General features: G+C 37.7%; 2 protein-coding genes across 4 annotated transcripts in view; one reads left to right on the plus strand and one right to left on the minus strand.

Moving 5' to 3' along the window:
* RAB5A (RAB5A, member RAS oncogene family) overlaps positions 1 to 4814 on the plus strand; it is a 31506-nt gene extending 26692 nt beyond the window's left edge. For all 3 annotated transcript variants that reach the window (XM_045503756.1, XM_045503759.1, XM_045503758.1), the window contains exon 6: positions 3380 to 4814. In XM_045503756.1, coding sequence (XP_045359712.1) covers positions 3380 to 3495 — 116 coding nt within the window. In that variant the 3' untranslated portion in view covers positions 3496 to 4814. The remainder of the gene's footprint in view (positions 1 to 3379) is intronic.
* A 202-nt stretch (positions 4815 to 5016) lies between these two features.
* On the minus strand, positions 5017 to 24483 carry PP2D1 (protein phosphatase 2C like domain containing 1). Its single transcript, XM_045503755.1, has 3 exons — positions 24300 to 24483; positions 16625 to 17688; positions 5017 to 5819 (listed from the first exon to the last, which is right to left on the minus strand). Exons 1-3 carry the CDS (start codon positions 24320 to 24322, stop codon positions 5017 to 5019), a joined length of 1890 nt encoding a protein of 629 aa, XP_045359711.1. The 5' UTR covers positions 24323 to 24483.
* Positions 24484 to 24990: the final 507 nt, after the last annotated feature.

Raw genomic sequence — 24990 nt, forward strand, 5'->3', positions numbered from 1 at the left:
AAGCACTGAGGCACAGAGGTGCTCTGAACAATATAAACAACACACTTGGGGCTCCTGGGTGGGTCAGTTGGTTAAGCATCCATCCGACTTTGGCTCAAGTCATGATCTCACAATACATGGGGTCGAGCCCTGCGTTGGGCTCTGTGCTGGCAGCTCAGAGTCTAGAACCAGCTTCAGATTCTGTGTCTCCCTCTCACTCTGCCTCTCCCCTGCTCACGCTATGTCTCTCTCCAAAAATTAACATTAAAAAAATTTTTTTTTTTAAATATATAAATAACATGCTTTATAGTAGCTCAGTGGTCATTTGACCTACCTAGTGCTCTTACTTTTTCCTTTAAGGTAATTTTAACTGGTAATGATTGTGATTCCACATTTGTTGATTATAAAGCAATGAAGTTAGCGTACTAATAAGGATGCTTTCTATTTTCTGTAACAAAAATAGAAGTATTTCTATTGACCTTAACCTCCTTCCAGTAATTTTTTTTTTTTTAATGTTTATTTATTCTTAGAGAGAGAGAGAGCACAACCAGGGGGAGGGGCAGAGAGAGGGAGACACAGAATCAGAAGCAGGCTGCAGGCTCTGAGCTGTCAGCACAGAGCACAAGAGATCATGACCTGAGCAGAAGTTGGATTCCTGACTGACTGAGCTGCCCAGGCCCCCCAACCTCCTTCCAGTAGTTTTAAGGTGTAGATTCTGTGAGAATGGTCTACTTTGGTGGCTCTCGCATTTTATTGTCTCTGCACTATTCGTGCACCAAGCCCTTCTCATTCCCAAACATTTTTATTATATGGCAATGATTTTTAACTGGGGTGCCCATAAACTTATCCCCAAATAAGAAATATTCTTTTTTTATTGAAGTCATACAAATTAACCAATTAACAGCTGATTCAGAGGCTAAAGAACAGAGTAAATGCTGCAAGTATTGTCAGAATATCTTTCACTAGGCAAGAGAGTTTAATGGTGGCTCATTAGGAAAAAACCTTACTGTTGTATAAAATAATTTACTGCAAAACTCAGGTTTGAAGTTTATTAGGGAAATACTTGTGAAGGATTGGGCAACAATACGCTCTTTTTATTAATAGAACAGATTATACCCAGAACCATATCTAAAAAGCTAGTAACATGGGGCGCCTGGGTGGCTCAGTCGGTTGAGCGTCCGACTTCGGCTCAGGTCACGATCTCGCGGTCCGTGAGTTCGAGCCCCGCGTCGGGCTCTGGGCTGACGGCTCAGAGCCTAGAGCCTGCTTCCGATTCTGTGTCTCCCTCTCTCTCTGCCCCTCCCCCGTTCATGCTCTGTCTCTCTCTGTCTCAAAAATAAATAAACGTTAAAAAAAAAAAAAAAATTTAAAAAGCTAGTAACAAATCAAAGAAATCTCTGTGCCCGCTGTGGGACTTGAACTCACAACCCTAAGATCAAGAGTCACATGCTGTACGGACTGAGCCAGCCAGATGCCCCCAAATGGGCTTTATTTAATTTGTACCTTTTATTCAGATGTGCTAATAATAATGTTTTTTTCCAGTCAGAAAGTAGCCTACATATTAGAATTGCCAGTTTTTTTTTCCTGAAATTACAGTGTTCCTTCCCTTGAAAGAAATACCAAGCATAAATTGATTTGTGGCCTATTTCTCTTACCAGATTAGTAACTTAGATCACACAGTGCACTCATATTTTCACTCTTACTGACTTAGGGAGTAGTTACTTAGTGGGAGAAAATCTACAATAAACTTATCATCCTCTTTCAATTTGATAAGATCATGATTGCATAGCTTCTTTTGTTGCACATCTTCATTAGCTTGATCCAGGATTTTAGCCTGTTAACAATCCTAATTCAGGGACAAATTGGTAAACTCCAATTATCCATATACCAAACAAATAGTATCAGCTTCATTTTGGTAATGCTTAATACGATATGAGACAGGAGACTGCTTCTCAGAGTTGTGTTTTAGTTTAATCTTTGCACAGTAAACCGATAGAAGCCAAAAGTTCCTCATTCCAATTTATTTCCTGCAACCTCCTAATTTCATTCAGATCTAATTACAGAAAGCCCATGGAGTATACTAAAGGGAAGAAATGATCACTCAGTCCAAAACCTAACTTAGTATTATAATAAAGTTTATAAATGCTAGCCTACTCTTTGTCCCTACAAGGCTTTGTTTGAAAATACATTTGACTGGAAATTTGCCATTTTATTACCATTTACCCTACGATCCATAGAGCCATTTCTAGAGAAGTGGCCCAAGGTGAAGGCTTTTCTTCCCAAACTTCAGTTTTCCTGGTTCTCACTTCCATTGAGGTGGAATGGGATTCTAAAGTGTTTAGGATTCTAAAGATGATTAATGCTCATGGCATTCAGATACTGAAGTAGAACATGTTTAACTTTTGTTTAACCTGAGCCAAGGCTAAGGTAAAGCTAGAACTCAGCCATAGTCATCCCTCTCCAAGGTTGATAGAGACCAATGTATCTAGTCACCTTTAGAATCCATACTCTTAGAGTTAGTTAATATTTAGTGAACCCACATCAAGGATCTTTGGGATCTAAGCAGAGTGTATGTAACAGGTGAATTTTTAAATCAGAGAGATTCAGGCTCCAGAGAACAGCCATTAGCTGTATGGAGTTTAGTAGAACTAAAACCCTGATTGCTGGTTGAGGGCTTCATCCAAATGTGGCAAGCCAAGATCACCTGACTCAAAATTGGGAAACAGCTTTTTGAGATAGAGCCTTCAGAATCGAGGCAACTCATAACTAGGCAGAGCTACTGGTGAATCGGATTAGGGTTCTTGATCAGACATAAAAGAGGAAAGCGGAAGATGTTTGAAGGGTAAAGTCTGTGTAACCAGGAAGAAAATAGGAGATGTGACCTGCCAGAATTTGGGATGATAATTAGGTAGCACAGTAAGAGGACGGGTTCTTACGGGATGATGGTGATGGTACTTGTTTATAATCCCAAATTGTTCAGAAAAGTATTTGTGGCAGTCTAGAGAATATTGGTAAAAGCTAAGATTCTTTATAAACTTACTGGCTGGCCATCATTATTAACTTAGATTTTCTTAAACAAAAGAAGTATTAATGATTATCAAATAAAGTATAACTTTTCTGGTATTATTAACTGAAAATATATAAAGGATTAAATATAGCTCTAGTAAATTAAGTTTTAATTATATGTGTGTAACTCCACTGACCTAAGGACTGACCAGTCCATAGTATTTGGTAGGTACTCAGTAAACATTTGAAAAGAATGAACATACTGCTGTGTGATTCTTTGGGTTAACCTAGCTGGAAAAAAAAAAAAAAAAAAAAAAAGATTTTAAGTAAGTAGATGAAAGTAATTCTAATATGAATATTCTAATTGTGTTTATTTTGACAATTTGTCTCTCAGCTAAAAAGTTGCCAAAGAATGAACCACAGAATCCAGGAGCAAATTCTGCCAGAGGAAGAGGAGTAGACCTTACTGAACCCACGCAGCCAACCAGGAGTCAGTGTTGTAGTAACTAAACCTCCAGTTTGAACTTGCTGGAATACTCTTCTGCTTCCTCAATGTTAATGACAGTGGAATTGGAGCATTTAACCAGCCCAGTATGACTTCCAAAAAGAAGAGACTTATGATAGAGTCAAGTTTCTAATACAGAATTATTTTAAGTGTTTTGAACTTAATTTTTAATAACATGCATGTGACCCTCTGACTAATGTTTCAGAAGTAGAAAGGGGGGATGAGAGCTGTGTGTGTATGCTTGTTTCCTTGGACGGTTAGGGGGAATCATTTCTCATCACCAGGGATAGAGACAAATGATGATGAAAACCCACAGTTAACCAGCCACTTCTATGAAAAAGATTTGGAACTTCTTAATTTGGGCTTTTCAGAAAACATTCTTGTTTTAGAAGGAGATTCTAAGGATATTTATGCTTAGCTATGGTATTCAGGCAACTGGTAATTTCTCTTAGTATGCATATTTAAAATGTACATTCCACATTTTAACAAATTAACCACAAGAAAACAGTGCCACATCTTTAGTGAAAGGGTGAAAAAAATGAACATTAGTGGCATCTAAATTATAGCCGTCCTGGTATTTTTAGTGGGGTAAAAAAAGTCAAATATAATCTCTTGTTTTAGGAATATGAAAACTGATCTTAATGGATAGTGTTCCCTTCAAACATGTGAGCTCTTCAACAGAAATGAAACAAACCAGGTGTCTGTGATTTCTGTTCAATCACTGCTGGCCATTACATAGGTTTTGTTGTTTGGGGGCAGGGAGGGGGCTTTCGTTCCCTTTGGACGTAATATAGTCAATGCACTAACAATTATGTACATTCAAACTTGATTATTTTAAATTTGATCCTCAGCTGTACTGTAAATAGGGTACTGCACTGTAGTCTCCATATATGTTTATTACTTCTTCTGTAATATTTAAGAGTTGCTTAAAAGTATACAAAATGTACAGTTACTAAAACAGCTAATTTTACCTTTTCTCTCCCTTTGAAAGGAAGGGGCTCCAGTTGTTCCTACATGGCTAGAACCATAATAAACAATGTACCAGTAATTTGTAACATAAATATTGCCGTATGTTAGTAACAATCTTGCAGCCTTGTTTTCCAAAGTTCATTTTATTTTGATCAGTTCAGTATATTGCACTAATTGTTTTAGGTATTTTCATTATATGAAATCTACCACGTGTCAGAGATGATTTAATCTATTTAAGTGTTGAACTGCTAGCAGAACTTGTACATTTACAGTAATTCAGAATTAGTAAGGAAAACAGTTCACCAGTGTTTAGTTTTATATTGAGGTGCTCAGGTTGGAATAAAGTGGTATAAAAGCAAGTACTGGTTTTTCTCTTTTTTTGACATGGAACAGTGAACATATACAAATGGTATGATGTAACCTAAAATACGCTTTTATACTTTCTTTAATACATTTGTAAAAATGATTTGCATGGTATTGATGTATGATCCTAATATCTGGGTCTTTGAAGAATTGTCTTTACGTTTTTATATTCTGGATAATCGGAACTTCAACTGTTATGTCAAAAACTGATACTCACTTCCATTGAGAAGTATTACCATGACTGTAATGTTGTCCCTGGAGCCAGCCACTAAAGCAGCGTTCACAAGTTCATGGCTAATATACTTGGCTGCACCTTCATAGAAATTTTTAGTGCATGATTCTTTTTCTTTTTCACTTGAATCTTTTGGCACATCATTTACACTCGTTGGTCCTTTGGTTTCTTTCTCACTGCAAAGATCGTGATTAGTCTTTTCTGGTGGAAATGTTTGTGCATTTTTAGAATTAGAACATTTTGAATCAGATGCATTTTCTTTTGAATTTGTAGTTGACACATATTTTGTAGATTCAGGTTTATACTGAAATAGTATATGGATACTACTTTCTGATTTAGTATTACTTGGTTCGTTGATTGGGAAAAGCAGAGGCCCTTTGGATGGTAAAGATTTGTTTTGCTTGACAAAACAGTAGGTTTCTTTATACACCTCAAACATTGTCATTGCCAGTGCAGTGACTTCCTTTGTATCCAGAACTTCCCAGAGTCCATGAGTAGCCAAAATAAGGAATTGGCATAAGTCATCTATAGGGACAGAGATAGTATGAGGTGCTGGAATAATGGATTTTTTCAGTTTGAGATTTCCATGAAACCCAAGTCCTCGTGTGGTTTTTATTTGCCCTTCTAGGAGCCCATGTGGTTCATTTGAACTAATCATCGCTCCATTCTGAAGTAACCTTCTTCTTTCGGTTATGTTTCGCGTGGTGTGTTCTTTGGTTATGCAAAAGCCTTTTCCATTTCTGCATAAGACTGCTTGTACATTACCTAGAAGATTATTTCAAAAATTGATCCTAAACTAATTGTATCAAAGTATGCTGTTGACTTTATTAATTCTGTGTTTCAGTGCATAAACAAAGCAAGAAATTTAAAAATATTTTTTACATGTGTGAAGTAATGATATGACTGAACGATTTATGGCCATTAATATCTGAAACTGGAAGGCCAGTTTATCCCTCATTTTTAAGCAACCTAGTGTTTAAAATACTGCACTTAATACTAAAATAACTAAAGCTACAGACAATAAAAATAACCATCAAGTTTTTTATGAACCAGCTTCTGAATATTTATTTTAAAGAGCCAACAGTTGAAATTTTTTATAACCGACATATATTCCACAGAGCAGACATTTTTTACATGTTCAGATAAATGCCTTCTTAATTAAAAACAGGCATTTTTTGTTGTTGTTTTTGGGTTGTTTTTTTTTTTAAGAGTGGAGTTTGATCTTGAACATATTGTAGGTTTGGGTGACGTAAACAGAATACCACTGTTAATGTTGATATTACTAGTTACAACTAGTTGTTGTGTAGTTAAAAAGAAATTTAAGTCAATTAGCCCTAGTAAAGCAAAAATAATATGTATTGTTAATGTATTACATTGATAATAGTCAACATTAAATTAAACTCTTCAATTGAAAACTGACATCTTAAAAGTAGATCATAGTTTGTTCATGGTTCAGATGAACCTGTGATGTGTGCTTCATTGAAATCTTAAAATCTAAACAATGCTCTGAACAGATTAAGGGACGGTTGTATTACCAAAACTTTCTTTGGTTTATTAAAAAGATATACAAAATTTGTTTTAATTTCTTAGAAAAATTATTTTCCCAAATTTTTAGGAATAGGATTATATATTCTAACATAGGCAATAGTTTTTCTTGATATGGAATCATTTATCATTTATAAAAGGTTATGTTAATCTGAGATGGGGTTAATGTTTGGATTTTTTTTTTTTTATGTTTATTTTTGAAGGAGAGAGAGACAGAGTGTGAGTGGGAGAGGGGCAGAGAGAGGGAGACACAGAATCTGAAGCACGCTCCAGGCTCTGAGCTGTCAGCACAGAGCTCGACGCGGGGCTTAAACTCAAACTGCGAGATCATGACCTGAGCCGAAGTCAGACGCTCAACCGACTGAGCCACCCAGGCAGCCCAATGATGTTTGAATATTATAGTACCTTTGAGAATCAAAATTCCTGAGATCATGCAAAATTTACATTAGAATATTCTGGTTTCAAGCATAATGCTATACCTGAAATCTGAATTTTGCTGCTACAGGGGTTCAATTCTAACCTCCCCACCTCGGGTTTTGAGGCAAAGAAATTGAGATATCAGAAGACAAGTCTATACAACTAGTATGGTTGGACAGAAAGAGCCTAAGTTGGTGATGAAGCATTAGTGTCAGTGATAGGCTGAGCCCTATTGGCTCATTTGTGTAATGGGAATTCTAAAGATGATGTATGTGGAAAATGTTTTTAAAACCAGAGAATAGTAAGTGACAAAAACTACATTACCTCTTTTACATCTCTGTGGTTTGGTTATTAATACTTTGCATTGACTTGTCTTTTTTGCTAGTCATTCTAAACACTCTACAGAAGGTGAATCAGTAAAATAATCCTTGACTTTTGCTAAACTGTAAATTATTTCTGTACCAGCAAAGCATGGAATAATAGTGAACACGTCACCTGGGTAAACTGAATTGTTGTATTCAGAAGACAGGATTCAATACCTCTTTTAAATTAGGAAATTTCTTTATGTGTGTACATATACATGTAAATCGCTCTGAAAACACAGGGGACATCATTTGGCTCAGAATGGTCAAATCCACTGATTTGACCAATTATCCTAAATGATAATTTGCATGTGGCAGGCCAAAGCCCTTTTAGCAACAAGAAAAAATACTTTTCTCTGTTGCACGATTTGAAAAGAACTTAATACAGTAATTATGTTGCTACAACGGAAAGGTGGTAAACTGGTATTTTTATTTAAGTTGCCTTTGCAGAGGTTGGTAAGCATAGCCTTAAACTATTTGCCTTCCCCCACCCCCACCCCCAGTAGCTGTGTTTATTTTACTATTGTGAACATCCCTCTGGGTCAACATAATAGAACTTTCTAGAAGAAGGGATATTAAGTTCTGGCTGCACTTTTTGCTCTACAATTTACTTCCTGTCTGACTTTGAGTTAGCTGATAGTTTGCTCACCCTGATAAAAAGGGAAATAGTGCCTTCTGAATAACTTGTATCCTTACCTATGTGAACGGTTCATGAAGGAAAAAGTGAAGGAGGGGGTACCCACTGTATCTCAGCTATTCATACATTACCCAGGAAGTAGAGGATACATAAGATTCAGGCCCTAGAAGAGTACCGTTGGAGGAAATAAGAAAAATTATATGTGCAGAGTTCATTTATATCCTTTGCATAGGTTGCATGTGCTGTCAGCTGTAAATGAGGTTGTTATAAGCAGTTTGGCTACATTAAGCTGAAAGCTAGGATAGACTAGTGAACAAAAAGGCCCCAGGAAAATGGGAAATTAGAAGATTTAAATAATACTGTATTGGGGCGCCTGGGTGGCTCAGCCGGTTAAGCGTACGACTTCGGCTCAGGTCATTATCTCGCGGTTTGTGAGTTTGAGCCCCGCGTTGGGCTCTGTGCTGACATTACAGAGCCTGGAGCTTGCTTCCGATTCTGTGTCTCCCTCTCTCTCTGCCCCTTCCCTGTCTACGCTCTGTCTCTCAATAATAAACGTTAAACAAAAATTTTTTTTTAATAATACTGTATGTCCAAGTGTGTGGAGAACTGAAAGAGGAACAGATTATGACACTTTAAAAGGGAGGACAAATTGGCTTTAAAGAAAGGTTCTTGGAACATCTATTTGGAGGGAATGAGAATAACTAGACAGTGGACTGATTTGAAAACCCACAAAAGTTTCTGTGAATCTGGGCATAAATAATTCAAATTCCTAGACAAAGTTACTAACTTAAGTAGTTTGGAGAGATTGTGCTGTTCAGAAAATGTTATCAGAAAAAAAGTGGAACAACAACAACAACAAAAAATGCAATCTGATTTAGAAAAAAAAAAAGTGGAACAGGTTATTGGAAGAGGACATTAATTATATGGGGATTAGAAAAAGTGCTTTGAGATGATACTCAAGCTTTTTCAAGATGGCATGTATATAGTCAGGCAAAGTGTTCCCTTATGCAGGGAGCAATGGTGTAGCTGCCTCCTGCAATTGCTGGGTTATCTCCAACTTAGGAAAATGAAGAGTATCCCTGTAAACATCAGACTGACCTTAGAATCCCAAACAGGGAATTCTAGATGTGAATGAGCAAGATCAAGATATTTTTTCAGATAAAGCCACTTAATATTGAAGATAACAGGAAAGTTTTAGAACTGGAGGGAAAAGGAAGAGAAATTGTATATGGTGGAAGGAAAGGAAACATACTTAGGATGCAGGAGTGCCCAGGAAAAAAATGTTGCCTTGGTTTGGAAGAAAGAACACTTGGGAATCTGACACACTTGGGCTTTAATAAATTCCAACTTTGTGTTTGATCTTCATTTAGCCACTTTATTTCCCTGAGTTACAGTTTTCCACCTGCAATGTTATTTTTTGTCAAGCTTATTGTGGAGATTTAAGAAAGTTATTCAATAAGTAGAAACTTGATAAAGGTGGTTTTCCTTTGTGTTCCAAGAAGGGGAAACCAGAAGAGAGGCTATCCACAAAAGATGGAGACAAAACTATAAATGTTTCATTTCAGACCCATTTATAAAAAACTTTCAAGAAAATTTGGGACACCTAGGTGGCTCAATCGGTTAAGTGTCCGACTCTTGGTTTCGGCTCGGGTCATGATTTCACATGATCTTCCCTGCTCTCTCTCAAGTTTATTTTGAGAGAGGTAGAGCGGGTGGAGGAGGGGCAGAGAGGCAGAGCAAGAAAGAATCCCAAGCAGGCTGTGCACTGCCAGCACAGAGCCCAACGGGGGCTTAAACCCACGAAGGGTGAGATCATGACCTGAGCCAAAATCAAGAATCAGGCACTTAACCAAATGAGCCACTCAGGTGCCCCTTTGGGGGGGGGGGGGGAGTTTTAAGAAAATTCTTATGAAGTAGATTTATAGGCTTAAGGAAGTAAGGAGCAATAACTTGGAGCTTGGGAAATGAATTATTTGAGAAAGTTAGTGGAGAAAGAAAAAGCAATTGAAAAGCAGCATGAACAAATGTGAAATTGAAACATGAGTGAGGTATACCTAAAATGGAATCATAACAGAAATGCATGTAAATGAGGTCAGGGAAACAATCTATATTCAGTTTGTCTACAGGACTTTCATTTTGCAGAAAAGGCTGAATTTTTTTTTTTTTTTAATTTTTTTTTTTCAACGTTTATTTATTTTTGGGACAGAGAGAGACAGAGCATGAACGGGGGAGGGGCAGAGAGAGAGGGAGACACAGAATCGGAAACAGGCTCCAGGCTCTTAGCCATCAGCCCAGAGCCCGACGCGGGGCTCGAACTCACGGACCGCGAGATCGTGACCTGGCTGAAGTCGGACGCCCAACCGACTGCGCCACCCAGGCGCCCCCAGAAAAGGCTGAATTTGTTTGTATGTGAGGACACTAGGTTTACATCTTCCAACTGACGATTAGCATGAGAGTCTTGCTGATGTGGAGCTAGTTTTCATTGGTTATTCAAAAGATCCCTTTGTTCGTTTTGTAGGATGTATGAGCATGAAACTCATGTTCACCGTTGTACATCTGGAGCCTAACAACACTTTACACGTCAGCCTCAACTATCTGTCAAGTATTTGTTGAATCTATTTTCAGAATCAGGTTTGTATCACCACCAACATACCCCAAGAAAGGGACAGGGAGGAAGAGGCACGTAAAAGGTCAGTGTTATTTAAGAATATGGTTTCTTCCCTGCGTAAAATAAGGTGATTCTGAAATTGAATTAGGTTTTACAGAAAAAGGATAGGGCTGGAAATAATTACCAGAAACTACTTTTGTTTCCTAAGTGACCCAGTTTTCTGTCCCATGAGCTCATTGTAGATCCAGAGACCAATCATAGCTTTACCAAATACTTTCCTATTATTCACAATTCCTTAATTGTTGGACACCTCAAGCCCCAGTCCTTTCCTTCTCAAGGTTACCAAGTGATTCCTTTAATCCTCACAGCCTCTTGAGGTAAGGGTAATCACATATTAATACGTAAGAAGAATGAACCTCACCAGTTATATTAAGGTTGCATCACTAGTACAAAAGTAGTTTCTGGGGCCTCATTAAAAGGAATTTTAAGAACAAATATTTATAATCTAGACATAAAGATATTGGAATCGATACACTAAGTCACTACTTTACCAATGCCCATTTACCATTCCAGAAATCCTAGGGTCCTTAAGTATGGTCTTGAGAAATATACTCTGCCTGTGCTCTATAAATGGAACAACAAAGCCTAGATGACAGTGCAACTATTTATAATACGATTTACTGAGTGTTTTAAGCCTACTCTTAAGACCTACTGCTCAGGAAAAAAAGATCCAAATATTACTGTTCATTGACAATGCAGCTGATCAAGTCACCCAAGAGCTCTGGTGATGTGCAAAAAGAGTAATGTTGTTTTCATGCCTGCTAACACAACATCCATTCTATAGCACATGGATCAAGGAGTCATTTTGACTTTCAAGTTGTAACTTCAGAAAGAGTTTTATGAAGTTATAGCCAGCATAGATAATTATTCCTCTGATAGATCTGGGCAAAGAAAATTGAAATCTTCTGAACATTCATGATTCATGGGAAGAGGTCAACATATTGTCATCAACAGGAGTTTAGAAGCAGATTCCAGCACTCATGGATGACTTTGAGGGGTTCAAGACCAGTGGAGGAAGTCAGTGTAGATGCGGCAGAAATTCAAGAGAACTAGAATGACAAGTGGAGCCTGAAGCTGTGACTGAATGGCTGCAATCTCATGATAAAACCAACGGATGAGGACTTGTTTCTTAGGGATGAGCAAAGAAAGTGGTTTCCTGAAATGGAATCTACTCCTGGTGAAGAAGATACCGTGCAGATCATTGAAATGACAACAAAGAATTTAGAATATCACATGCACTCAAGTTGATAAAGCAGCAGAAGGGTTTGAGACGATTGACTTCAATTTTGCAAGAAGTTCTTCTGTTAGTAAAATACTATCAAACAGCATTACAAACTACAGAGAAATAGTTCATGAAAGGAAGAGTCAATCGATGTGGCAAACTTTATTGTTGTCTTATTTTAAGAAATTGTCACAGTCTCCCCAGCCTTTAGCAACCACCACCCTGATCAGCCTTCAACAAGGAGGCAACACCCACCACCAGCAAAAAGATTGCATTATTAAGACCTCAGATGATACTATTTTTTAGCAATGAAGTATTTTTAATTAAGATATGCACTGTGGCTTTTTAGCCATAACACTATTGTACACTTAGTAGACTACAGTATAGTGTGATCATCACATATGGACACTGGGAAACAAACAAAAATTCTTTTCTCTCGCTTTGTCACGATATTTTCTTTATTGTGGTGGTCTGGAACCAAACCCAAAATACCTCCTAGATATGCTTGTATAAAAATAGACAAGTTTAAAAACTAGATATTTTATACATATAAACAAACTCATATATATGTCATATATATATATATATATCATATATATGTCATATATATATATATATCATATATAGGTCATATATATATATACCATATATGTCATACATACAACTGTATATCCACACAGAAAGGAGGGAAGTTGAACCCCTCATCATGATCAAAATGGATCATAGACGTGAATGTAAGAGATAAAACTATAAATCTCTTAGAACAAAACACTGGTGTAAGTTCCTGCAGCCTTGAATTAGGCAATGGTCTCAGATTTGACACCAAAAGTACAAGCATCAAAACAACAAAGTTGATAAATTGGATTTTATCAAAATTCAGGTGTTTTTGCTCCAGAACACAACAAGAAAGAGAAGAAACCCATGTAATTAAAATATTTCCTAATCATATATCTGATTCTGTGTACAGAATACTAAAAAACCTTGCAACTCAATAGACAACCCAATTAAAAAAAAATGGACAAAAGATTTGAGTAGACATTTCTCAGAGGAAGATAGTGAAATGATTAATAATCACATAAAGAGGTAGTCAATAGTCAACATAGTCAACAAAGAAAAGTGCAAATCAGTACCACTTCATGCCCACTAAGATGGCTAGAATCAGAAAGACAGCACTGGGCAAATGTGTAAATATTAGAGCCCTCAGACATCCATGACAGGATAGTGAAATGGTGTGGCCACTCTGGAAAATGGTGTGGCAGTTCCTCTAATGGTTAACTGTCGATTTATCTTACAACCCAGCAATTCCACTCCTGGGTATGTACCCAAGCAAGTGAAAACATGTCCACACACAAACTTATCCACAAGGTTCATGCCTACATTATTCGTAACGGCCAAAAATTGGAAACAACGCAAATGTTTTTCAACTGATAAATGGATAAACAACATGTGGCACAACTATACGGGGAAATATTATGCAGCAACCGAAAGGAAAGAAGTCCCTATGCAGGTTACAACATTGGGTGAACCTTCAAAACATGCAAAGTGAAAGTAGGCAGTCACAAAAGAACACAAGTCATATGATTACGTTTCTATGAAGTACCCATAAGAGGGAACTGTATGGAGACAGAATGTAGATCAGTGGCTTTTTGGACCTGGAGAAATGTCAGGTTAGGGAGCTGATTGCTAAAGCGTACTGAGCTTCTTTGTAAGAAGACAAAAATTTTCAAAAATTGAATATGGTGATGGTTGCACGTATCTGTAAATGGAATGTACTAAAAACCACAGAACTGTACACGGGTGAATTGTATGCTTTGTGAATTACATCTCAATAAAGCTATTAAAAATAAAAGCACTAGGGAAAATTAAGGGCTCAAATAAGAATCCATTCTGTTTATAAGGAACTAGTGTGGTTAATTAGAAATGTAAAACTTGTGGTTTATTTGATGTTAGGGAAAATGTGTAATTATGTATTCTGTGTAAATACATTTGTTAGTGTTTTAATTCTGTGAGGACTAATTGAAGTAAAATACGAGAGCACCAAGAGAAATTATAAAATGCACTCTAAATGAGATGTGCTAAGAATAAAAACTCAAGAATGTTGGTTTGGAAGTGTCTGTTTCCACATGCACACATTCAACATTTATTCAGTGGCTTCGTTATTGCACTCCTGTTTCATTATAAAGCGAGTTTTTTGTTTTGTTTTGTTTAATTTCAGAGTTGTGATGGCCCTGGTATTTTACAAACTTCAAATAAGAAAAAAAAAATACCCTTGCTATAATTAGAGGTCTTGTATCATAAAATACAAAACATGCTCTTGGTGAATTTCTGTGAACATTTTTTTGTAACCCATTTAAATTGCTTTCTTCCAGGAGCACTCTGTTGTCATTAATCACAACCTCCTTTTCACAAACTGGATTTTTTCCCCTACCTATTTGTTTTTATTAAAATGAAGGATGCCTAAATGAAAACAGTTTAACATAATTATGTAGCCTGGAGATTAGATCCAACAAAAGTCTGACCTGGAGATTAGAACCAGCCAAATGGCAGTGATTCTGGAAGTAGTGAATCATAGTAAATTAGACATTTAATGATAGTGTCTAGTTATTCACTATCTCATAATTCTTCCTTTAATTTTACAAGAACCTTAATGTGTAATGACATTTTCTAATGGAGGTCCCAAGTCCAAGAATATGGGTCAGTTCCCAGATTGATCTGAAATCTGAAAACTGTCTGTGTATGAAGTAGACCTGCTCTGAAGCCATCTGGAACCTCAGCATAAAGCCTAAGAAATGATGAAAATTCTGAGGGAACTAACTGGCATTGCACTTGGCATTGCTTAATGGGAGTTACCCATCTTGGGCTCAGAACCAGAGCTAGAGCAGAAACAGGCTGACTTCCAGGGACCTTGACATTATAGTGGTCTTCGTGATTGTCTGGTTTTTGTTCAGAGCCATCTTGATCACAATGTCCCACTCTCTGAGGGCCAGCCTCCTCAAGCTTTGGAAGCAATCGCCTTCAGATGCAGTATGACATAGCGGGGTTAATTTCCAGCTCCAATTCCTATTACCTCTGAGACCTTGAACAAATTATCTCACCTCTCCCAGTTTCTGTTTTCTCATCTAGAAAACTGGGGTAGGGGCACCTGGGTGGCTCAGTCGGTTAAGCATCCAACTTCAGCTCAGGTCATGATTTCATGGTTTATGAGTTCGAGCCCTGCATCAGGCTCTGTGCTGACAGCTCAGAGCCTGGAGCCTACTTCGGATTCTGTATCTCCCTCTCTCTCTGCCCCTCTCCCACTCGTGCTCTTTCTCTCTCTCAAAAATAAAATAAACATTAAAAAAAAATACAAAATTGAGGTAGCAATAGATACTAGGGCAGGGGTATGGATAGTTTAAGGGTCCAAACTTGCAGCAAGTAATAAGTCCCAGAGATCTAATGCACAATATAGGGAATATCAAGAACAATACTGTATGATAGTCATCAAAGTTGCTAAGACTAGAACTTCATTGTTTCAACCACTAAAAAGAAATGGTAATTATGTAACATGATAGAGGTGCTAATTGTCACCTGAACAGCAATCGTATTATAATATATAAATGTATCATATTAACATATTTAAACTTGCACAAGGTCATATGTCAAATACATTTAAAAAATAATACTTAGAATATATCTTTAGATATCAGGGTTCTTGTAAAACTAAATGAGAAATTAGGCTATCTTCAATATTCAATAAGTGAATGCAATTATTAATAATAACTCTATCCAACTCTTAAAAACTGAGAACAAACTGAGGATTGATGGGGGGTGGGAGGGAGGGGAAAGTGGGTGATGGGCCTTGAGGAGGGCACCTGTTGGGATGAGCACTGGGTGTTGTATGGAAACCAATTTGACAATAAATCTCATATTAAAAATAATAATAATAACTCTATCCAGGGGCACCTGACTGGCTCAGTTGGTAGCCCATGCGATTCTTGATCTCGGAGTCATGAGTTCGAGCCCTGCACTGAGGGTAGGGTTTACTTAAAAAAACAATAACAACAACAAATAACTCTGTTCATGAAAGGGGTAGTGGAAACCTAATTAAGCATCTCATGGAACTCAGCTTAACTTTTCTAAAACTGTTTAACCTATGTGCTTTCCATTTTGGCAAGCTCCTAAGCTAGAACTTTAACACTTAAAGTGAAAAGAATTGTTTCTTGAAATAAAATTCTCTTTTGGAGAAGAGAACATATGCCTATAAAATTGAGGCATAAAGTATTATTTCTCTAAAATCAAATTGATGCTAGTTGACCGATAAGCACACATGACCTATTGCAATTGTGTTATCAGAATAACCAGTTCAGACTGTAACAATCCCCAAAGAACTTTCCATTCTCCTGGAAAAGGGAAGTATGGGAAATGTTTTTTGTTTCATTCAGATCTAAGCAAATGTGCTTTTCCTTTATCAACGGCTGTATTGTTACCCCATTTAGGAAATTTAACATTTTGGTCACATCATTATGTATATGTTCCTCCAAAATTACAACTGTTTTTGTGCCTGCAATCTGCATTTAATCTGTGGTTATTGATCTTTTCTTAAATTAGCCAATGGAATTTCTAGGCATTAATAAGTCACTACGTTATAGGTCACTAAGTATTTCTGGAAGCAAGAGAAGTTTTGCTGCCAGGAATAAAAAATAAATGTAAGGTATAGTGTGCCCAACTCAATGTACATACCAGTGTTTGCAATATGCAATACTCCAGAAATTATCTGTGGCATCATCTGGGAAGGGATACTCTCGGCCACACTAACACGCTTATGGATTCTCTTCTCAGCATAGGGATTTTTAATGTTGCCTTCCAGTATACAAGTAACTGCAGAACAGCCACTCCATCGAACCCTGGATACTTCTTTCCTTCCAAGACGTAAAAGCCTGTCCATTCTCCAAAATGCTTTTGCAAAGGCTTTGTGTATGTTCTCATACTCACATTTCAATGTTTTTGTCTTTTTCGTTATGGAGGAGAAATGTTCTTCTATAGCTATGTATTCTTCTCTAAACACTGTGTGAAAGGATTCGATTATGTTTTGCTCTTCAGGGGTCATTTGGTAGGAAGGATCGAATCTGGAAAGTTGATGGAGAAGTAAAACTGGGAGTTCAACTGATGTCAGCTCTGCTGCTGAGACACCATGATGTCCATCAAACAAACCAAAGAAACACACATTGTGTTTATTGCCAAAATTGTTCACTACAGTGAATTTATCATTCATGTCAGCTCTCCATGTAGAATTTCTATCTTCACAAATGGCGACACCTTTAATCAATAGATGACAGATAGTTTGAGGATGTGTGGAACTCCTATGAATGCTGTCAACAATCTTATAGTATGCTGGTATTTGTTTCTTCCAAAGTAGCTCAAATGCATTGTTAATGCTCTGTAGGATTTTTTCAGTGAATCTAGAAAATGACAATAGTTTGGCGATTATGAGCTGTCTCTGAATGGCAATCACTGAGGGCCCTGGTTTCTTTTCACCCATCCACTGAAACCCCAGGGTGGCCCAAGCCACATGTTGCTTTTTATGGAGGAAAATTTCACGTACGTCAATTTCATGCTTGCATATGGAACAGGGAAATGTTATCATGTGATCACCGACCTGTTGCTTATCATACTCTTCAGAGTCTCTGGATGGTCTGCCCCTTTTCTTCCTCTTAAAATACCTTCTTCTCAATGAAAGTGGTATTTCCTGGTCTGAATTAAATGTCGACTTTCTCACATTCCATTCCCTTGATTTCCAAAACACTCTGCAAACAGGATAAAAGATATTTACGCGCTAGGAATGACACAGAAAGTCTTGTCAGGCAGACCTTTATCTTTGTGATTTGCTTTAGTTCCTCACAGTTTTGTGTGGGCCTACCACTGAATATTCTGATGCATCTTTCTGTCATTCCCAGAAGACCACAAAAGTGGGACTCAAAAAATTGGTGACTGAACTGTGTGTGCCTGAATAAAATTAGGCAAAGTCTCTACAAAGTCAACTAGAAATCTAAGAACAAATACTCCGAGAAATCAACACAAGATTGTATCCCAGCCATTTGAAGGTATATGCTGAGACCTAGGTATTTGATTTAAAATTGGGCATGATTATTTTTTTTAAGTTGATTTATTTACTTTGAGAGACAGAGCATGGGGGAGGGGCAGAGAGACAGGGAGAGAGAGAGAGAATCCAAGCAGGCTACATGCTGTCAGCAGAGAGCCCGACTGGGGTCTCCATCTCACGAACTGTGAGATCATGACCTGAGCTGAAATCAAGAGTCAGACCTTAACTGGCTGAGCCACCCAGGTGCCAAGAGCATGAATATTTTTGTACTCCATTTTATCTTGCTGAAAATATTGTTTTGTTCTACTTAAAGAATTTGCAACAAAATGCATAGGAGATGGCCAAACCAAGCAGACTAATAAAAAGAACTATAGGACAGAATTTTTTAGGACTACGTGGGAAAGGGGTGTAGGCTGAGGAAAGGAAAGAAAAGCTGTGGAGTTGAACGATAAATATCTGGACAGCAGGCATCCTTTCTTATACTACTTCCCAGAAGTATCTAGAACAGTACTCAGCACATAGGGCAATTTTTATCCACATAAGCACAATTCATGAGGCCCAGGGAAATGTTGGAGATCTGAAAAAACTGCTTTAGTTAAAGAATATTTTAAAACCTGAAAAATCCAAGTTAGTAGTTTTAAATGTTTATGACATGCAACATCCCGTTAACTTCAACTCAAGTCATATAATTCTATGTGATGTGAGTACGTTTAATATAGTAGATGCACCTACAATAATATGCATAGTAACAGGTATTCAAGAATGATGACAGTTGTCAAAATAAGAAATGAGTCCATTTAGTACTAATGACAAAATAATGATATGTTTTATATAAAAACAATGCATAATCATTTTTAAGTTCATGACAGAAAGATACAAACTAGAAATGAAAGCGTGTTCTGCTTGTCTCCCCAGCCCCACCCCTAACTCCCAAATCCCAGGCTCAGTTAACCGCCTGTTATCTATCTTTCCAAATATGTGTGTATGTATGTGTGTGTGTATATCATTAAATATATAATGATATGATATATTAGTGTTAACATTAATTACATAAATATATTTACATATATAATATAAATATGTCATCTTTTCTGAAATGTAAGTAGGGTCACATTTTGCATGCCATCCTAGAATCTGCCATTATCACTCAATACTAAGTCATGGCCTCATATTGAAAGTTTGAATATGGAGAGACAAAACAATCTACTGTAAACAATGTAGACTCTGGATTAAAAGAAAATCTGTCTTGGGGCACCTGGGTAGCTCAGTCAGTTAAGCGTCCGACTTTGGCTCAGGTCATGATCTCGCGGTCCGTGAGTTCGAGCCCCGCGTTGGGCTCTGTGCTGACAGCTCGGAGCCTGGAGCCTGCTTCAGGTTCTGTGTCTCCCTCTCTCTCTGACCCTCCCCCGTTCATGCTCTGTCTCTCTCTGTCTCAAAAATAAATAAACATTAAAAAAAATTAAAAAAAAAAAAAGAAAATCTGTCTTCACTTATAAACTATATGGCCTTAGTCAAGTTATTGAGCTTCTCTGACCATCTGCTTTCTTTCTGTAAATGAACAGGATTATTTTTAGCATCAAATGAGATCAATGGAGAAGCAATTGGCAATAGGGGACACTCAGAAAGTGCCTGCTCCTTCTACCCTAAGCAAAAAGGACACTGAGAACCATACCAAATGAAAACATATGACATAAAGACGTGAAATTGCAACGCTTAGGGGGAAATGTATTCTATATAAAACTAATTTAAGGGAAAAAATTAGTAACTCAATGGGAGAGGATTTTTTTTTAAGTAATCTTTATACCCAATATGACACTTGAACTTACAACCTCGAGATGAACAGTCACATGCTGTACTGACTGAGCCAAACAGGCACCCAGGGAGAGGATGTTGTCAATAGCAGAAACTGAATCTGAATGTTTCAGAATTCCTTGATGTGTATTTATTAATATGTTGTGGTAAGTCGTATATATCATTGCTTGGCTACAGTTATGTTAGTTTAACAAATAATAATAAAAATAAACTGGACATACAAGATAGAACACAATTTATGGGCACCTGGCTGGCTAAATTGGGGGAGTATTTGACTCTTGATCTTGGGGTCATGAGGTCAAGCCCCATGTTGGGTGTAGGGATTACTTAAATAAATAAAAACATAAAAAAAATAGAGCCTAATTTTGAGAAATGTATGTAAATGAGAAATGAATGCATAAGTAAAATAATACGATAGCTCTAGAAAATAGGCAAATATCTTTAAGATTCTTCCCAGTAGAATTTTTATTCTATATGCTATGCAAAAATCTTATTTCTTTTTTTTTTTTTTTCACCGTTTATTTATTTTTGGGACAGAGAGAGAGTATGAACGGGGGAGGGGCAGAGAGAGAGGGAGACACAGAATCAGAAACAGGCTCCAGGCTCCGAGCCATCAGCCCAGAGCCCGACGCGGGGCACGAACCCACGGACCGCAAGATCGTGACCTGGCTGAAGTCGGACGCTCAACCGACTGCGCCACCCAGGCGCCCCCAAAAATCTTATTTCTAGGAAGGAAAATTTTCTATGATAAATGATAACTAAGATGGTATACTATGTGATAGGCAAGGGGTTTTAGTAACTTTCATATATGCTTTGCACATGGTAATATGAAAAATTAAAGAAACAAGCAGAGCTCTGAAAAGTTTGAAATGTTTTGCTGCTTTCCTTATTTGTATTTAATTCCCTGAAGGGCACAACTGTATAGTAAAATTTTATTTACAAATTTGCCCTTCATAAATGTTTCTAGAACTCTTAGCATATTAGTAGACCTTCCTAGCTTTGCCTCAACAACAAATTTTTGTGTTTTATTAACAAAAAAATTTAAAAATACACAAAAACAGAAGAGTATAATGAGCCCCCATATAACCATCGCCAGCTTCAACCATTACCAACACTTTTTCATTCTTGTTTCATCTTTGTCTTCAACCATTTTATTTTTTAGTTTCATTTTATGTATTTCTATTGGAATATTTTATCTTTTTAATGTTTATTTGTTTATTATATATATATATATTTAAGTTTATTTTTATTTATTTTGACTGAAAGATAGAGAGCAAGTGGGGGAGGGGCAGAGAGAGAATCCCAAGCACAGAGAGAGAATCTGACAGCACAGAGCCAGATGCGGGGCTTGAACTCAAGAACTGTGAGATCATGACCTGAGCTGAAATCAAGGGTCAGATGCTTAACTGACTGAGCCACTCACGTGCCCCAGTGTCTATTTATTTTTAAGAGAGAGAGAGAGAGAGACAGAGCACAAGTGGGGGGAGGGTCAGAGAGAGAGGGAGACACAGAATCTGAAGCAGGCTCCAGGCTCTGAGCTGTCAGCACCGAGTTCAATGCAGGGCTCAAACCCATGCACCATGACATCTTGACCTGAGCCAAAGTCAGAAGCTGAACCAATGAGCCACCCAGGCACCCATCTATTAGAATATTTTAGAGCAAATCCCAAAATTATATAAATTTCACTGGTAAATACTTTAATCTCATCAAAAAATTTGGTCAGCATCCAATCACTTCTTCAATACCTACAACAGGCCAACTAATGTGCATGGTGCTGAAGATGCACAGACAAAAAAGGCTTGAAGCTTCCAGGGGAGGAGTTCATAGTGCCACTCATACCTTCATACAAAGAATTAAACAGGTCAGATGAAGCCCAGGACAGTACCCAACCAGGGACCTAACCCCTCATCTGGCTAGGAATGGCATCATGACATCTGAGAAACTGACCTAGAAAAACTCACAGGTGAGAGATATCAGCAAGGTCCAAGGTCCAAGGTCCAAGGCAAATCCAAGGGAATGACCAGTTAGCAGGAAGGAGGAAGAGGACCCACCAAAGGAAACAGGATGCAAAAGCAAAGAAGTAGGTGGAGAAAATGAGTACAAGAAAACATTGGTTTGAGAGCATAATTCATTCCAGAAACATGCAAATAATCCAAAGCACGTGTATATCAAAGCAAATTTCAAGAACCTTTGGCTCAGTTGTGATCATGTGACATTCGGCGTCACGTCCCACTCATATTGCAAGACATCGTTCGTTTATCAAGTTAAAATTGGGTAGAAATGTTTGCTCCTCTTGTGGAACACTTGCAGAACAAGTCATTCACAATCCAAGGTTATACTGTACTGGCAAAGCTATTAACCTCTTCTGGCCAAAATGTAGAGCCAAGATTTTTAATTGCTATTATTTGGTAATGTTCATGTAAAGGGTATAGTTTTTCTGAGGCTTAATGAACTGTTGGGACAATATATAAGGCACCCTATGACTGTGATTTGACATAGAGTCAATCCTTTACACCAGAAGTTTATTTTTCTGTATATAGGCACTAGCCGTAATACAGTTCTCTCCACCTCTCACTTGGAGTCATTCTTAGAATGTAATGTGTCATTCAGTTTTCAACAAATACTTGAGTGTCTGAAATATGCTAAGTACTGTTTTATTTGCTGGAATACAGCAGTGAAGAAAACAGGCATGGTCTGTGATGAAGCTTATACTGACACAAAGGCAGACAATAAATAAAGGAAGCATGTAAACATATATTCCCAGATAGGGGTAAGTACTAACATGAAAAATACAGCAGAATAAGAGCATAGAGAGGGATTGAAGCCCTCTTTTGTAAAAGGTAGTCAGAATAATATATCATTTGCCCCTGTACATAGTCTAACAGGACACCAAGACTTCATTTGATAACTAAAAGAGTGGAGGAAAAAGAATACTGCAGATAAAACTGTTCATTGACTTACGGATGGCCAACAGACACATGAAAAGATGCTCAACATCACTCATCATGGAAATGCAAATCAAAACCACAGTGAGATACCACCTCACAGCTGTCAGAATGGCTGAAATCAACAGAACAAGAAACAAGTGTTGGTGAGGATGTGGAGAAATAGGAACTCTTGTGCACTGTTGGTGGGAATGCAAACTGGTGCGGCCTCGGTGGAAAACAGTGTGGAGCTTCCTCAAAAAATTAGAACTACCCTATGGTCCAGTAATCATACTACTGGGTATTTTACCCAAAGAATACAAAAACACTAATTCAAAGGGATACATGTGCCCCTATGGTTTTTGCAGCATTATTTCCAATAGCCAAATTATGAAAGCAGCCCAATACCCATCAATAGATGAGTGGATAAAAAAGAGATGATATTATTCAGCCATAAAAAAAAAAAAAAGAATGAAATCTTGCCATTTGCATCAACATCGATGGATCTAAAGGGTATTATGCTAAGTCAAGTCAGTCAGAGAAAGACAAATACTGTATGATTTCACTCATATGGAATTTAAGAAATGAAACAAATGAGAGACACCTGGATGTTTCAGTCAGTTGAGCGTCCGACTCTTGATCTCAACTTAGGTCTTGATTGCAGGGTCATGAGTACAAGCCCCACGTTGGGCTATGCACTGGGTGTAAAGACTACTTAAAAAAAAAAAAAAAACTAACAAAGGAAAAAAAAGACAAACCAAAAAACAGACTCTTAACTATAGAGAACAAACTGATGGTTACTAAAGGGGAGGTGAGTGGAGGGATGGGTGAAACAGGTGAAGGAGATTAAGAGTACATTTATCTGAGTGTGGTTTTGATTTGTATTTCCCTGATGAGGAGCAACATTGGGCATCTTTTCGTGTGCCTGTTGGCCATCTGCATGTCTTCTTTAGAGAAGTGTCTATTCATGTTTTCTGCCCATTTCTTCACTGGATTATTTGTTTTTTCGGGTGTGGAGTTTGGTGAATTCTTTATAGATTTTGGATACTAGCCCTTTGTCTGATAGGTCATTTGCAAATATCTTTTCACATTCTGTTGGTTGCCTTTTAGTTTTGTTGATTGTTTCCTTTGCAGTGCAGAAGCTTAGACAGATACCATATGTTTTCCCTCTTATGTGGATCCTGAGAAACTTAACAGAAGACCATGGTGGGGGGAGGAAGGAAGGAAAAAAAAAAGTTAGAGAGGGAGGGAGCCAAAACATAAGAGACTCTTAAAAACTGAGAACAAACTAGGGTTGATGGGGGGTGGGAGGGTGGAGAGGGTGGGTGAGGAGTATTGAGGAGGGCACCTGTTGGGATGAGCACTGGGTGTTGTATGGAAACCAATTTGACAATAAATTTCATATTTTAAAAAAAAAGAGTACATTTATCATGATAAACACTGAGTAATATGTAGAATTATTGAATCACTATCTTGTACACCTAAAATGAATATCACACTGTACGTTAATTACACTGGAATTTAAAAAAAAATGTTAGTTCACTACATTTGTTGTCCACTGGAGATGAAAAAGATTTACCTGAAAGCACTATTAATTTCCATACTTATTTGGAATTGTTACCTCCCTTTGCTCTCTCTTTACTGCCTCTCCCCAGCCTCTGTGCCTCCAGTTTGGATAATGATGTTGACAGCAATAGTGGAGGTGGTTGAGACGGTGGCAGCAATGGTGGTGGTGTGGGTGAAGTGGTGGGGGTTCCACGGATGTGATACTACACCTCTCTGTGTGGAATGTTTATTACATCACCTGGAACCTCAGTCAGAACTCTCTTTATGATGCTGAAGAACTTTGAAGCAGGAGGGTCACAAACTGTATTAACAAACTTGTCTTTGAAGTTTCTGAAAAGGAGAATCATTCATTAAACATACTGTCTTGTGCCTCCATAAGAGGATTAAAAAATAAGAGGAGTAACTGTCAAGTAAGTTTTTGTCTTACAAGTCATGAGACTTTCAAAATTCTGATTTGAGAGGCTATCCCTAATGTATAGACCAATTCTCTCCTCAGTCAGAGGTAAGGTTTCTCAGGCCATCTCTCCAGGACACCACCTCCCACCTGCCCTGTGGGGCCTGCACACTCCATCTTGCTGCCCCAAGCCACTGCCTGAAAGTTATAGACTTGTTTGAACCGTCTTTTTGTTTCCTGAGACTGTCTTCACTCCTGACCAATATCTTTCATTCCAAGTTCATAATCCAAAGCTGCATTCCACTCTCTC

This window comes from Leopardus geoffroyi, chromosome C2, assembly GCF_018350155.1.
Source record: "Leopardus geoffroyi isolate Oge1 chromosome C2, O.geoffroyi_Oge1_pat1.0, whole genome shotgun sequence".
Taxonomy (NCBI): Eukaryota; Metazoa; Chordata; class Mammalia; order Carnivora; family Felidae; genus Leopardus; species Leopardus geoffroyi.

Bases quoted from the DNA above. Each gene is read 5' to 3' on its own strand.
- PP2D1 (XM_045503755.1), bottom strand. From the start codon at position 24,322: ATGGAAATTAATAGTGCTTTCAG. The intron at 17,689-24,299 runs GTAAATCTTTTT...TCCTGTTTGCAG, and splicing joins GAAATTAATAGTGCTTTCAG to AGTGTTTTGGAAATCAAGGG. The intron at 5,820-16,624 runs GTATGTACATTG...ATAATCTTCTAG, and splicing joins ATTGCATATTGCAAACACTG to GTAATGTACAAGCAGTCTTA.